Source organism: Podarcis cretensis (genome assembly GCF_951804945.1).
Source record: "Podarcis cretensis genome assembly, chromosome: 5".
NCBI classification, from domain to species: domain Eukaryota; kingdom Metazoa; phylum Chordata; class Lepidosauria; order Squamata; family Lacertidae; genus Podarcis; species Podarcis cretensis.
This window is the reverse complement of record NC_137174.1, coordinates 51,316,250-51,330,695: the sequence shown is the minus strand read 5'-3', so window position 1 is coordinate 51,330,695 and position 14,446 is coordinate 51,316,250. Positions and strand designations below refer to the sequence as shown.

The following is a 14,446-nucleotide window of genomic DNA, read 5'->3' as shown; positions in this document are numbered from 1 at the left end:
CCTCATCCTCATCTGTGTCACAGTATATGTGGAATTTGTTACCCAGTCATTTAATATTAATTTTAATAATATACTTAGGGTGCAGTCATAGAATAATTTTGAAGGGAAAATCACCACTGTGTGATCCCCCCCTCCATAAAGCTGGCATTGCAAAAATCTCTTTATGCTGACATGATCACACAATGCTGACAAAAAAAAGGTAACATTGATGTGATGTTGTAAAATCACCTCACACTGAGTTCCCCAGCTAACATGAGTATCAGGCTTGTGTATGCAACCAACCGTTAACAGGTAACCAACAGTTATTGTATTTAAATAATCATGTGGACAGATAATATGACGATACATATTGGGTTTTAACAAAAAAAAGTGTTTTTAAAAATGAAAAAAGCATGGAAAATAAAATTAATATCTTAAGGCACAAATATGATGCTAATAGTAGGCCACTTTTAACTTCATTTATTTGGAAATCTGCTTGTGCTATGTATTGAAATCAAGAACTTTAAGGACATTTTGCAGCCTGAGATGATGGATTCATGTCCCTTCACTCAGTTCCATAGGACTGGCAACTGACTCTTGCTCCAACACTGACAACAGGATAACATCTTCCATTGCAGCTAAGGGCAGGAGGCTACCTTAGGAGGTGCAGGACAGGCTAGGTGGCCCCACAGCTATGACCTCAAACACCTTGCCTCACTCATGCACTGTGCCACCTGGCACCTGCTCACTACCTGGTCAAACAAACATTGCAATTCAGCAGCAGTGGTGCCAATGCCTGGGCACCAGCTCAGGATGATGTGTATGTCTGATCGCAGAGTATGTCCCCCAGCACCTGCTGCCAAATGTGGCTGCCTCAGGTTTTCTAATAATATGACTCACCCTGTCTGTATCTTTGGTTTCCTATCCTAATTAGATACAGTGAAAAGGTGTTGAAGTAAGAAAATCCTTAAACAAGTCAGGCTTCATTGCAGCAGTGAATTTAACACATTGATTTGAATGAGATTACGAAGACAATGTTATTTGTAATCTCTTAACTCTGCCCCTGTAGACCAATTCCTTGGACACATTCCTCAGCAGGCAGCTTTTGTTTTAACCTTTAAATGCCTGCTGAAAACTTTTCCATGCTGCCAAGCTTATGCAGGCAATTAAGAAAACACATTTCAATAATAGGTGATGGTCTCTGATTTTAAGTTTTTACAAAGTTTTATTGTATATAGATACTGTGGTCGAAACCGTACTTGATTTTTATGATATAGCAGCATATAAATATATTCATCAAGAAATGATAATATTTTTGACTAGAAACTAAGGAGAAATATCCAAATCCTCACTTTCCTTCTCAAAAAGTGTCCCACAGAAACCTCAACTTCCTGTTTAAACTCTCTGAATTCAAAAAGTGCATTGTGGTTTCGGGGGCCAAAAGCTCTTAAAAGGGGGAAATCGGAGGAACAGCATGTACACACGGGAAAAAATCTCCCTTCATAAAGCTCCTGTGATAAACCCTAAATGTCTTTATGAACTCTAGATACGTTAAAGCAAAGCTTAGAGGTTCTGTGTTAGGCATGCATGGGAGGGGTCCAAATGAGAAAGAAACACAGGAAAACCTGGGAGTGTGCACTTCAATGGAATGTAGACTACAGGGATTTGAAATCCCAGAGTCTGAGGTTATACATTCCAAACTACAGGGTTTTCCAGGGAAATCCCTCTCCCCATCTTTTCACATTATATATTTAGTGTAGCACCCATAAGACTCTTAAGGAGCAGGTGCAAATGAGTTCAATGTCCCTGTATCACACACTAATTAATATTAGTGTAAATTTATTTATAGGTTAGTAGAAAGCTGGGGGTGGGGTTTACACTTTTTGTCACTTGTTGTTCCATACCTACAGCCGCAAGTGCGGGTGGACCTGGCCAGTATTCTGTCTCAATCTTTGGAATCTCGTTGGGTGCTGGAGCGTGAGCTGCTGGGAACTTGGAGGACTTGATGATATCATCGGAAGACTTGTTCTGGGCTGCCAGGGCAGCTGCATCTAGATCGCAATCAGGGGAACTTAAGCTATCAGATTAAGTTGCTGCATCAATGCTATATGGTTCTTTTCAACTTCATGCTCTCTTACAATTGAAATAGTTAACACTATAAGCACTATTATTTCATCTCCTTATTCAGCAAGTGAGGGCCCCTCCAGACATCCTTTTTATTGTGCATTCTTGGTGGTGTTCGGACAGTTTTCTACAATCACTCTTTCAATACAGTTTGTGACTGCAAAAGTTTTGGGGCAGTCAAACTGCCCTGTATCCAATTGGTGCATGCTTTTTAGCTTCTTGTTGAAGTCCTGTAATTTCTTATAGCACAAATGTTCTGGGAGTGGCAGTGGTGGTTGTCCTGCTTTTGTTTGGCAATAGCACAGAAAATGCCCCTCCAGAGAGCAATAATGCAGTAACACTGGGGAAGCATCACAGAATGTAAATAAAGCTGAAGGTTCAGGATAAATCTGCCACTAACACACTATTACTGTGTCAATGACAAGTGTAAGACACCATGTGCCCCCACCCACCCACGGTAGAACACACACACACAAATAAAACACCAGTCTGGAGAAGCCCTGATATAATACTCCTATTAACATATTGTGGCCAAATTTTAAGTTCTAATTTTTGCAAGAAAACCCCAAGTTTCATGAGAACAGCGCATCTGAAGGATGCATACAATCACAGCATTAAATCAGAAGTTACAGTGGAGTTCTGTAATGGAGTGAGCCTGGCTTCCTCCCTCCTTTACAATGTAAATAACAGACAAGCAAGTCATCCAAAAGCTTGAATTCAGCTATCTTGCCTATTCCAAATGCTTCAGGGAGGCATATGGGATGTACACTTAATCATTTAAAACAGGGAACCCATGGCCCCTCAGTTGTTGTTGAACTCCAACTACCATAAACCACAGACAGCATGGTCAGGGAGTGTAAGGTGCTGGATTTCAACAACAACTGGAAGGCCAAGATGTCTGATTCAAATGCTCTTTAGTTGCCTCAGGCTGCTTTTTTTAAGCAGTTGCAAAATTGTTCCCAGGTCAATGGAGGTGGGTTTGTGACATCACAAGTGTCTGCTAATTAGCTGTATGTACAGCCAACTTCTGCAAAATTTCACGGGACTAGTTTTCCTGAGCTTGATCTAGGAGAGAAAATTGTTTTGTTTGAATAGAACACAAGTATATTTCCAGAGTGGCACTCTCATTTCAATAATCCTAGGTTTGTGCACAGCTTTAGAATGAATTTACAAAGCAAGTTCATTGGAACCACAGAAGCATTATATGGCAGTCTCTCTTTTTTAAAGCAACTGCTGTTAATAAAAAGAAGAGTTCAGTGTGCCTCTTGGTTTCCATGTAAGGCAAGAAGCCAGGGATATCTTAGTAGTGTTCTAGTGGATGTAATCTCATGACATTTTACAAAATTTCTCCAATGGGAATGAAATTTGCTGTGTATTAATAACTGTAAACTTTCTACTGTATAATTACATTTCCTTAACACATTCATTAAATAAATAATTTTTCATCAGTCCAAATCAGTAGTTGGGTAACTGCTACATGATAATTAGCTTAATTTTATTTTGATTAAAGCTCTTATTAAGCATCCTTGATGTTTACTTCAGAGCATTGTCATCACCATGTGAAATTGATCCCAAAGCAAGGTATAGGTAAAGGTAAAGGTACCCCTGCCCGTACGGGCCAGTCTTGACAGACTCTGGGGTTGTGCGCCCATCTCACTTAAGAGGCCAGGGGCCAGTGCTGTCCGGAGACACTTCCGGGTCACGTGGCCAGCGTGACATCGCTGCTCTGGCCAGAGCCAGAGCCAGAGCCGCACACGGAAACGCCGTTTACCTTCCCGCTGGTAAGCGGTCCCTATTTATCTACTTGCACCCGGAGGTGCTTTCGAACTGCTAGGTTGGCAGGCGCTGGGACCGAGCAGCGGGAGCGCACCCCGCCGCAGGGATTCGAACCGCCGACCTTTCGATCGGCAAGCCCTAGGCGCTGAGGCTTTAACCCACAGCGTAATAGTGTAATATTTATCCTGGCAATTCACTTAGGGGGAAATTATACTATCATTATGTATGAGGGAACATCACCATGAGATGCATGCAACTGTTCTTAAGATCCATGTGTATTTGAAAAGAAGAACACAGATTTAATGCCAGTAAATAACAAAGAAAAAAATCACATCAGGGCAGAGTTTTATATATAAAAAATGACAGTGTAGTTTCACCCTTTGCTGTTTTCAATAACCAAATGTTGGGCTGATTCCACTGTGTATGAAGCAACTAAAAAAAGATTGCAAAGAATGTGAACTAGAAAAACTATTTCCCAAGATATATTTTGTGTCTTTACTATTTTAAGGTTTGTGTTTCTGAAAGCCTCCAAAGGGTATTTTCAGATGTCACAAACTTAGCTAAAACAGAGGCTTGTATCAGAAAATGTTAGAAAGTTATACAGGGCTATGTTTGCATAAGAAGAGAAGGGGCAAATCCAGATATTCAATGTCCACCTGCATATTATATAAATATACTTCAATGTTTTAATGCTCCGTTCAAATGAATTTGGCCATTTAACCTGTGATCACTTAGAGGAGAGGTGGGAAACCACCAGCCAATGGACCTAATCAGGCCCTGAACGGTTCTCAGTTTGACCCTTAAGACCCTTTCCCCTAAAGCATGGCCATCTCAGCCTTAGACTGCAACTCCATGATATTTTAAAACTTTGTTAACATTTCTTAAAGTACATTTTTAAATGAAAGTCCTGCGACTATTTAGTCACGCATGATGGAAGGGAAAGTCTTTATCAGATGCTACTACATAGTTAAAACCTTAACTAGATTCATTCTCCAGAAGAAGAGAAAGTAGAGTGAAAGAATACTAACTTTTTAAAGTTTGCAAGTTATAATAAAATGTAGAATTTTTAGTGAAGAGCAAACAAGAAACAAAAGATGTTTATTTGCAGAAGCCGCCTTACTATTTTGAAATATAATAAAAATTGTTCATAAGGGATGTAACTAACTGGAAATATCTTGCGCATAGGCATAAGTGAAACAAATGAAAGCTGCACAAGAGTTTCATCCTGTGCAGACTGGCAGCTCTCTTTCATTTCAAAGGGGGCTTATGAACAAGAAAAGTTCCTGAAAAACTGTGAAGTCTTAATGCAGAAGTGAATAACCTTTTTCAGACTAAGGGCACATTCCCTTCTAGGCAGCCTCCCAAGGGTGGGGGGCTCACAGGCAAAAGTGGGCAGAGCAATGAATGTAGATTTAACCTTTTTACAGTAGGTCAGTTTCTAAACATACTTAATATACCCCTTTCTATCCTACACCCAGGCAAGCAAGGGACACATTCCAGCCAGCCAAGATCAGTCCTAGAATGGTGTGGCTGGGGAGCAGGGGTGGGTGACTGAGGAGGGTGTGTAGCTTGAGGAGAGTCCTGAGGGCCAGAAGAGAAGTCTCATTTGATGCCCAGATCGGAGGTTTCCCATCCCTGCCTTTAATGGATAAGGAGCAGCTACCTTGGCTCATTGCTCAGGGAATTACAAAAACATGCCTTCCAACAGTACTTACGTATTAGAATTGATGAGGTCAGTGGCAAAAACATTCACATGTTAATGGGAGGTGAGTAGACACAATAAAAATCATAGAGAAATAAAAATGATGTCAAGAAATAAAATTAAATGGCATGATTAAAAATTAATAATAATAATAATAATAATAATAATACAAATACCACCCCATAATAACCATCAGCCCTCAAGCAATCTAAAACTTTTGCATCCCTCAGCCACCCCTGATCTTCCTACTATTTCTGTTTCCATGAGTCTTTACTTAAAAGCTATAATTATAATTAGTTTCTTTCTAGATACTGTGAAAAATGTATTTTCGTAGCCAGATCTCCAAAGACTACTGAAATTCCCTCAGAAAATACTGCAATGTGACCTTTGCTGTTAAAAAGAAATTGTGAATTGCTAATTGTGAATGCTCCACTGTCAGTGCAGAACCGCTGAGGAATAACCCTGCTATGAAGACACACTATTCGTTTTTTACTCGGAGCGTTCAACTGGGCACATGTTGAAAGACACTCTGTAGTTACTACAGACATTCTACTGCTTTGCCCCTGCACTCAAAAACAGATTCTTGTCAGTTCTACCTCATTTTAAGCTCAGTCGAGCACAGCAATACACAATGGAGACCAAGCTTGCTCCCATGCCAGCATCAATAAAATGAATGAGGGTTGTGAGAGAGATGAGCGGGCTTGTTGGATTATGCTCTTTCAGTATTCATTGGGACCATGCCTTGGTCAAGTGACTTTCCCCATCATTTCTCATATTATTAAAGTGGGTATTCCACTGGACAGGAAAACTGATTTAAAAACCTAACTGTTCCTGTCAGAGTTTTTTAGCTAGTTATGACAGTTTCCAAGAGATCTGTTGCTTTCAATATTTCCAGATATATTAGTGCAATATCTTTAAGCAAATTTGCATGTGGAATGCTGGCCTGCTAGCTGTAAAACAACCCTACATGACTGCAGCTTATATGACTGAAATAAAGGCCAATAAGACATGTACTATTCCTGTTTGCAAGCAGGGTACTACATAACAAAGTAGCCGTGATGGATTATCATATTCTGGAAAACGGCATTCAAAGCAGTGAGGCATACAGTGTAAAGTAATCCTTCATCTTACACGGGTTTGGTTCCAAGCATTATGCATATGTGTGAAAATTGCATATAGTCAAACCGTGGCGCTACCCTGCGGCTAGTGTATCTGCAGCACTCCCAGAGCCGGCGCAATGAGTAGGCCTTGCCCAGCAAGCAAGACCAAGAGTTTAAAAGCACATTTTGTGCCAGGTCTGCTTGTGTTACCCAGTGCCTTGCTTGGGAGTTGACTTGCACAATTTCAACCAGTCTGCTGCCAAACACATGTAAGATGAGAGATTACTGTATCTTTCTGCCTTTCAACCACCCTCTGTTTACATCAGGAAAAATGAAACATAATAGGTGATAAAGCAGGCAATAATCCACTAATGTTACAAAAAGTTAACATGAAGACAAAACTCTGGGTAAGTCAACAGTTCAGTCATGCAGCTATTTAATATATTAAGATTATCCCACTTTGAAAACAGAAAGAATAAGGTTTACCATGCTGTTTGTAGATAGGAGGTTTTCTATAAATATTGATGCCTTGATCTGTAAAAATAAAAAGCAGAAACATGAGACTATTTGGACATCTTCAATTAATGCTGGGAAAGAGGGAAGAAATCAAACACTAAATTGACAGGTATTCCAAACCGAAGACTTGGCACAAGTATCCAGGAAACTAATTTCAGTATCACATAAAAGAGAGAAGTATCTGATGAAAACAAAACACAAAAACAGATGGGAAAATATCACAGACAGATGACATGAAATCTTTGACATATAGAGTTGGCAACATGGTGATGTACCTAAAGGCATGGGCCATTCAGTTTAATGTCTTAGTAGATTGTTAGTGGGATAAACATTTCATAGGAGGTGCAACCAAAAGAGATATGCCAGGGGTGGAGACAGGAGCATTCTGGCGGAAAATAGCCACCAAATGACTACTGGGAAATTGTGCAACAGCAGCTCAATTTCTCCTCCAACCACAGACATCACAAATAGCAATGATGTACATTTACAGTCAAGGCTTCAGAACATGTTTCATTCAGTGCAATCCTATGTATGCCTACTCATAAGTAAGTCTCATTGAGAACAGTGGGACTTGCTTTCAGGTAGATGTGTAAAGGATTGCAGTGTAAATCTGCCGTTTTGAAATGCAGCCATATTCTCTGTGATTCTATTGAGCCTCTGCAATGTTTCTTACCACACTTATTGGTTTGGTGGTACAACCAACTCACACCACCAACCACATATGTTCATATTCAGAAGCATTTTATGTCATAGAGCCTGAACTTAATACAGTATTTCTCTAGCAATGACTTAAATAGCACAGAATGTTTTCATTTGGTTTTTTAAAATACATGCTTGGATATACTCTCAAGGAAAAGTTCATGTTCCTCTTAATTATAAAATGCACAGACACTGAAAATTAATATGACAACACAAACAAAATGGAGAGAGGATTCTTAGAAAGCTTGAGGTAGAGTCAAAAATAAATAACCCAAAAGCCATGTTCTTTGGGTTGTGTTTTTTTTTTAAAAAAAGACTTATCTAGGGTAACTCAGTAGACAAAGAAAACGGAATGCTATATTGTAGCCTGATCCTACGCATGTTTACTCAGTAGTGCCACTGTGGGATTGCAGCCTCGTAGTGGCAAGATATGTTTAATGCAGGCTATCCCTCTTAGATGTGTAGCAGCTAATTAATGGCTAGTATATATCAGTAATGGTCCAACTCTAAACCATAAAAAGGGTTATGCTGTTGGTTCAGCTCCACATTCCCCACCCTCCACTATACCTTCTCTGTATGTTAAGCAGTTACAATATGTGTGTAATCTCTTAAGAATGTCTTGGAGATCCATGACCATGAAGGCAGATGTTATATCAGCAGCAGTAGCTCCTAAGTGTGTGGCCAAAATTTTCAGCCAGACAGGCACGTCTCTATTACTTCCAGAGAAACAACTCTAATTGACACGGAAGAGAGTGGGGCCATAATTCTTTATCTCCTCAAAATACATTGGAACAAGAGTTATTTGATACAAACTAACCCCAACTCAATGTTTTGCTTAATACTGAATAATGACATATCCATTGCTCACTGAGACTGCTCAAGAAACATTAAGCCACAGCCATTGCTAGAAAATGGCTACCAGGTTATCTGCAGCATTCGCAGCAGACAATACTATAAAAGCAGAGTGTAATATACACAAGGCTGAACTTCTAGCAGTATCACTGGCTCCTTCTCAAGCAGTAAAAAGTGTACAGAAGCAAAGTAAATAATGTGAAGCTTTAATGTTAAATTAATGATTTGCATCAATGAGAACTACTTCACACAGGAATCTACAGATTTAAGGCCCCAAATGAAGCCTACCAGAGGGCGCCACAGTAACAACTAGATGCAATGAGTCTGTTTAAGCAATATTATTCTTAACAGAAAGCACAGACTATTACACAGTCTGCCACAAAAAAATGCAAAGTGTTTTGACAGTGCAATTCTAAGTATGGTTGCTCAGGTCTCATTGAGTTCCATTAGGTGGGCTTCCTAGTATTTTTGTTTAGGATTGTAACCTGAACCCTGCCTCTTAAAGTCATGAAAAACAGGAAGTAACAGGTAAGATGTGTTTGGTGCTACCAAGAAGTGGCTTGGGCCATGTACATGGTGCTCTTACCAAACTACATTGTATCCTCCCTATTCCAAAATATTTCAATGCTTAAATCTTTCTGCAGCCAGCTTTTTCTAATTCCTCTCAAAATAAAACCAACAAGCCCTGCATTTCAAAGCAGTTCATGGAATACTCCAAAAAACAAACGAACTAAACAGCATGAGATAATGGAGACAAGACAAGGGTTACAAAGGCTACTGGTCTACACTATGACAGGACACCAAGACATACATTGCCAGCTCCTACCTGGAACATGGAAATGTTTAGGGGCCTGAGCGTAAGTTGGTGTTAGAGGGCGGCTGTCTGGCCGGTAAGGGGCAGGGGAGTTCCGACCGCTGGACGGCTCATTGCCTCCAATGAGGAGAATGGGGAAACAGAAACAAAAACAAAAACAGCAGTAAAGAAGCAGGCATAATTCAAAAACCCAACCAAAAGAGGGTGGAAAAGGAAAACCAGGGAGGAAACGAACAAAAAATATATATAGTTGGTAGTCAGGAAATATGGCTAGCATTGGAAGGCACTGCTAGTATGTGCTAAGGGAGACATTCACATCAGGCTGGAAATCAGGCAGCTTGCATCCTCTCATTTGTACATTCCAACAGCATGCGTGAGGAAGAATGCAGTCAAATTAAATGGACAAGCCGTGGAGCAGAATGGGAAGTTACGTGGTAATGATTTAATATCAGCCAGGGTTCACACTTTCAGTTGAAGAGTCATGGCATTTGGCAAAGTCATTGCTAGGCAAACCCCAAGTCAAATTATCTGCACCCTTAGAAGAGAATCATTTATTTCAAATGATCATACATGTACGAGGAGAAAAGCTTCAGATTAATTATTCTGGTTTGCTGTTTCTTTGATTGATCAAACTAGCATAAATAAATAACTACACTCCCTTCTCTCTAGGGTCTTGTTTTTCATCTCATCTCCAGGAAATTCTCTTATGGTAGGTATGATGAGCCTGTAGTCCTCGCAATGAGGTTGAACTCTAACTCCTGTCAGCAGGTCCATACAGAACTTGTCTGGGGCCAGGGGCTGGAGTCTTGTTAGAATAAAGTTATAAACTCAAACAGCGCAAGTCCAGCAGGCCCCTGGCAGGCTCCCCCAGCCAGCTTAGCACTCTAAAGGTCCAGGACAAATGTACCCGGCTGCCTTCCCCTCTGCACGGGCCTGTCTGTCAGTCCTGGGCAGCATGGCCAATTGTCAGGGATGACAGGAGTTGTAATCCAACAACTGCTAGAGGGTGGGGAGGGGGCACATGGGGAGCTGTTCTATTGACACTTTCCCACATTTTCATTCATGAACAGAAGCAGTCAAAGTATGTTTTCCCTTCAATGCCAGCTGCACAGCCAGTGATACATAGTGATTAAGTGAGTGACTGAAAGTTTGGACTGGAGATTCCTTCTAATCAACAGGGAGACCAATGCATTGTCATATAAACTCCAATTGTGTGCAATACAGCTACACATATACAGTGGTGCCTCGCAAGACGAAATTAATCCGTTCCGTGAGGCTCTTCGTATAGCGGTTTTTTCGTCTTGCGAAGCAAGCCCATTGACAGCTTAGCGGATTAGCGCTATTAGCGGTTTAGCGGCTTTTAGCGATCAGCTATTAAGCGGCTTATCAGCGGATCAGCTGATAAGCGGCTTAGTGGCTTAGGAAAAGGGGGGGAGGGGAAAAAACCTGCAGGAACTCGCAAGACATTTTCATCTTGCGAAGCAAGCCCATAGGGAAATTCGTTTTGCGAAGCGCCTCCAAAACGGAAAACCCTTTCGTCTAGCGGGTTTTCCGCCTTGCGAGGCGTTCGTCTTGCGGGGTACCACTGTACGTGTTTTATGTTTGCACGGAAAGGACAGCGTATAAAACCTGTCCAAGCTTTTCAAGCTTGAACTATGTCAACGGGACTCTGAATCACTTTATCTCATGTATATGTCCTATGTTGTTAGCCTGCCGTTCAACCCAAAGGGTTTTCAGAGCAGCTCACAAATGAAGAGGATTAGAAACAGTCAACTAAAACAAATACAGCAATTATAAAACCAGTGTAACAGCGGAAGCCAATATTAAAAGTAGATTAAAAAGAGCTAAGCAAGATTAAAACCATTATTCAAATGGTATCTAAAACGCCTAGACAAATAAAACAGTCTACAAGTGGCACCATAAGGTACCTAATAGAGTCAACATCAGGTGAGCCTCCCTGGAAAGGGCCTGTGTCTGCTATTGAGTGGCACTCTCTGATATAGTTTTCTGATGTGCGAACTGTTCCTTTAAAAACCTGGGAGTGGGTTATCAATATGCTGAAGGGAGGGAATCCAATTCATTCAGTTCATAGATTACTCAACTCATCCCTAAAGCTCAGGATCAGTAAGAACTTACGTTTATGTCTATCCTCATACATGTGGCTTTTCAAAGACACTAGCGATCAGTTAGTATCAGTGCTAAAAAAATGTGAATGACTGCTTGGAGAGAGACATATATTTTCTGTAGAATATGTATTTATTAGAAAAATAAACATTAAATCAATTGATGTGGTGTATTTACAGTGGGTTATGGTAACCTCTTTATTTGCTCTCAGGAGCCGGAGGGAAATTAATTGTGCATTTAACAGGACATACGTGAAAGCAAGTCAAACAACTTGAAACTGTCTCTGCATGGCAGCTCTTCTACACATCATGCATGTGTGGCAGTGGTGAGGAGAGAAAATGGACATTGGAAACCAGTCCTCATGGAGCGGCTGCTATGTGGCTTCAAGTGGCCTCCATGTGGCTTTTATGCTATGCTAACTTTGTTTGTTCAAGGCAACATTTTACAGTACAAAATTGGGGTGCACCATCATGTGGTTCTCAACCTGCTAGAAATCTCCTACAAACATGGACATTAAACTTTTTTAAAAAGAGGAATTGGTTATCAGCTTTTCATCACACTTTTTAACCTCTGTTTGGCTCTCTAGTAAATTTGCATTGAAATGCTATTTACAGAAAGCTGAAGGGTGACAGTAATCTCTACTGACAAGCATTAAGTTAAATGGAAAGAACACAGGACCCTTGATATTCTGGTCAAACACCCCTGTGCTACAGACTGAGCCACAGATTTACACATCTGTGAATAGAGGCCAATATGAGCAGCTGAATTGTGCCTAACATGTTGTTAGCTAAAGCAGTAAAATGTAACTGTTAGAATGACACTTGGAAGGAAGGAAGCATCAGCAAAGAGGGAGTGAACATGGGTAAGAACAACAACACAAAGTCCCTCTGGGTATTGGAGAGGGGTATCACAAGAGAGCTGAGACATGGCATACCTATGTAGAATGGAGCCGCATCTGAGAAAAGAAAAGGAAAAAAGTCATGTACAGAAATGAGGATAAAACAAATGGGAGAATAGAGCTGAATGCGTTCATGAGAACCATGGTGGTACTTTTCAACTAAAAAAAGGAGAAAAAAACATATGGCTATGTAAGCACATGTAATTAAAGGGTGGGGGAGTGCAGAAAGCAGTCATGGGAAGCACAGTGCTACTTTTTGGTTCTCAATCCAGCAGATAAGCTTATCAATAATTTTTAAGAGAAACTGTCAATTGGTGCATGGCACAGGCCATTTGGTTTTCGCCTACCTCGTAGCAATCATCACAACTTTGTAAGGTTTTGTGGTTAGGCATTGTTTGACCTTTTGATGGGGGAGGGGAGGTGTGGCCATCACCTGCCCCTCCATGCTTAAGGGTATTCCGTTAAAGGAATCCAGAGGTGTGGATCTTGTCCGAAGCCTGGGGCGGGGCTAGGGCCATGACGCGACCCTACAGGAACACCTGGGGGAGCTTGAGTTGGTCTGCATTGACGGGGCTTCCCCTTCTGGTGGTTTACCCTTACTGGACTCCCTGTGCAGTGGGCAGGAGTCAGATATAATTGGGTCCATTCAATGCCTAAGCCAATTACCACTCACATTCTGTAATCAATAAAGTTGTGGCCAAAATATGCCCAACAACATTAACCTAATATCTGTGTCCTGGTGTGTTTTATTCCTCAACGAGGGGTGGCTGTGAGGTGTAGACACGCAAATCTTAATCCTTCCCCTCTCACATGTTCCTGTCTACTGCTTTTCTTTCTCATGTCTGGTTTTTTTTTAAATCCATGTGACTGACAATCAGTTGTTATATAAGGACTTGAATTTTCTCCCCATCCTACTTGTTAAACTCCCTATACCTATAATGCAGTGGCAATTTTGGAAGATGGAGGGGAGGGGGTTATTGCTTAGTTTTGTTCTTGTTTTTATTATGCATTTTGTGTTTTCATCTTGTATTTTTATGTTGCTAACCGCCCTGAAATCTTCAAATGAAGGGAATATACAAACTTAATAAACAATAAAACAAATAAGTTTTATTACTAACCAACCTTGCTGGGTCATCTTAAGGGTGATTGATATAATGTATGTGAGCCAAACCCCATGAAAGCAAAATACATGCAGGGGTTTTTTACCTATCCACCCTACTTGAAACATGCCATTTCAAAACGCTTCAAAGCCAAAACTTTCAAAGAAGATGAACTCTCCCCTCCAGAAAGTCACAATCAGATTAATATACAATCAATCATTACCTTAGGTCCATTTAATTACTGATTTATTCAATATTGCCAATTGTAATTTAAAATGGCTGAAAATCTAGCACAAATCACCTTAGCACACATCTGGATGGTAGCTTCCTGTACTCTCATGTCCTAGTTTGGCATCACAAGTACATGGGAAGAACTCCTAGAAAGAGAAGCACCTTTCTTCCTGGGAGATGCTGTATGAACATTGTGAAGGCATCTGAGCACACAGCAGAGCCTGTGCTGGTTCCATAATTGCCACCATTAACTTTGTGCAGAAGTGGGGAAGCCCAGCATGGCCTTAAGCTACTGCTGAGTGTGGACTGCAGATATCAAAACATCACCCCTAGGCACATGCACACATAGTCATGCTGGCACTTTCGCATGGAAGTATATCCCATATCTTTATTTGACAAGATACAATTAATTGTCCTTCTGTTTTTCCTGATTTTGTCATTCGAATGGACAAAGCAGGACACAAAGTTGAGTTACATACAAAAATCTTTATTTCAGAAACTGCTAACTATGAGCTGAACCTCAGTGAAGGT

The 14,446-nt window shown here is 40.7% G+C and overlaps 1 protein-coding gene across 33 annotated transcripts in view; it reads right to left on the bottom strand.

The window, feature by feature from the left end:
- ABLIM1 (actin binding LIM protein 1) overlaps window positions 1-14,446 on the bottom strand; it is a 197,919-nt gene that overhangs the window by 9,027 nt on the left and 174,446 nt on the right. For 10 of the 33 annotated variants that reach the window (XM_079976684.1, XM_079976695.1, XM_079976665.1 and 7 more), the window contains 4 exons: window positions 12,621-12,641; window positions 9,575-9,679; window positions 7,168-7,215; window positions 1,884-2,030 (listed from right to left, as the gene is read on the bottom strand). In XM_079976684.1, coding sequence (XP_079832810.1) covers window positions 1,884-2,030; window positions 7,168-7,215; window positions 9,575-9,679; window positions 12,621-12,641 — 321 coding nt within the window. The remainder of the gene's footprint in view (window positions 1-1,883; window positions 2,031-7,167; window positions 7,216-9,574; window positions 9,680-12,620; window positions 12,642-14,446) is intronic. The other 23 variants (XM_079976692.1, XM_079976693.1, XM_079976667.1 and 20 more) reach the window with 11 other exon arrangements.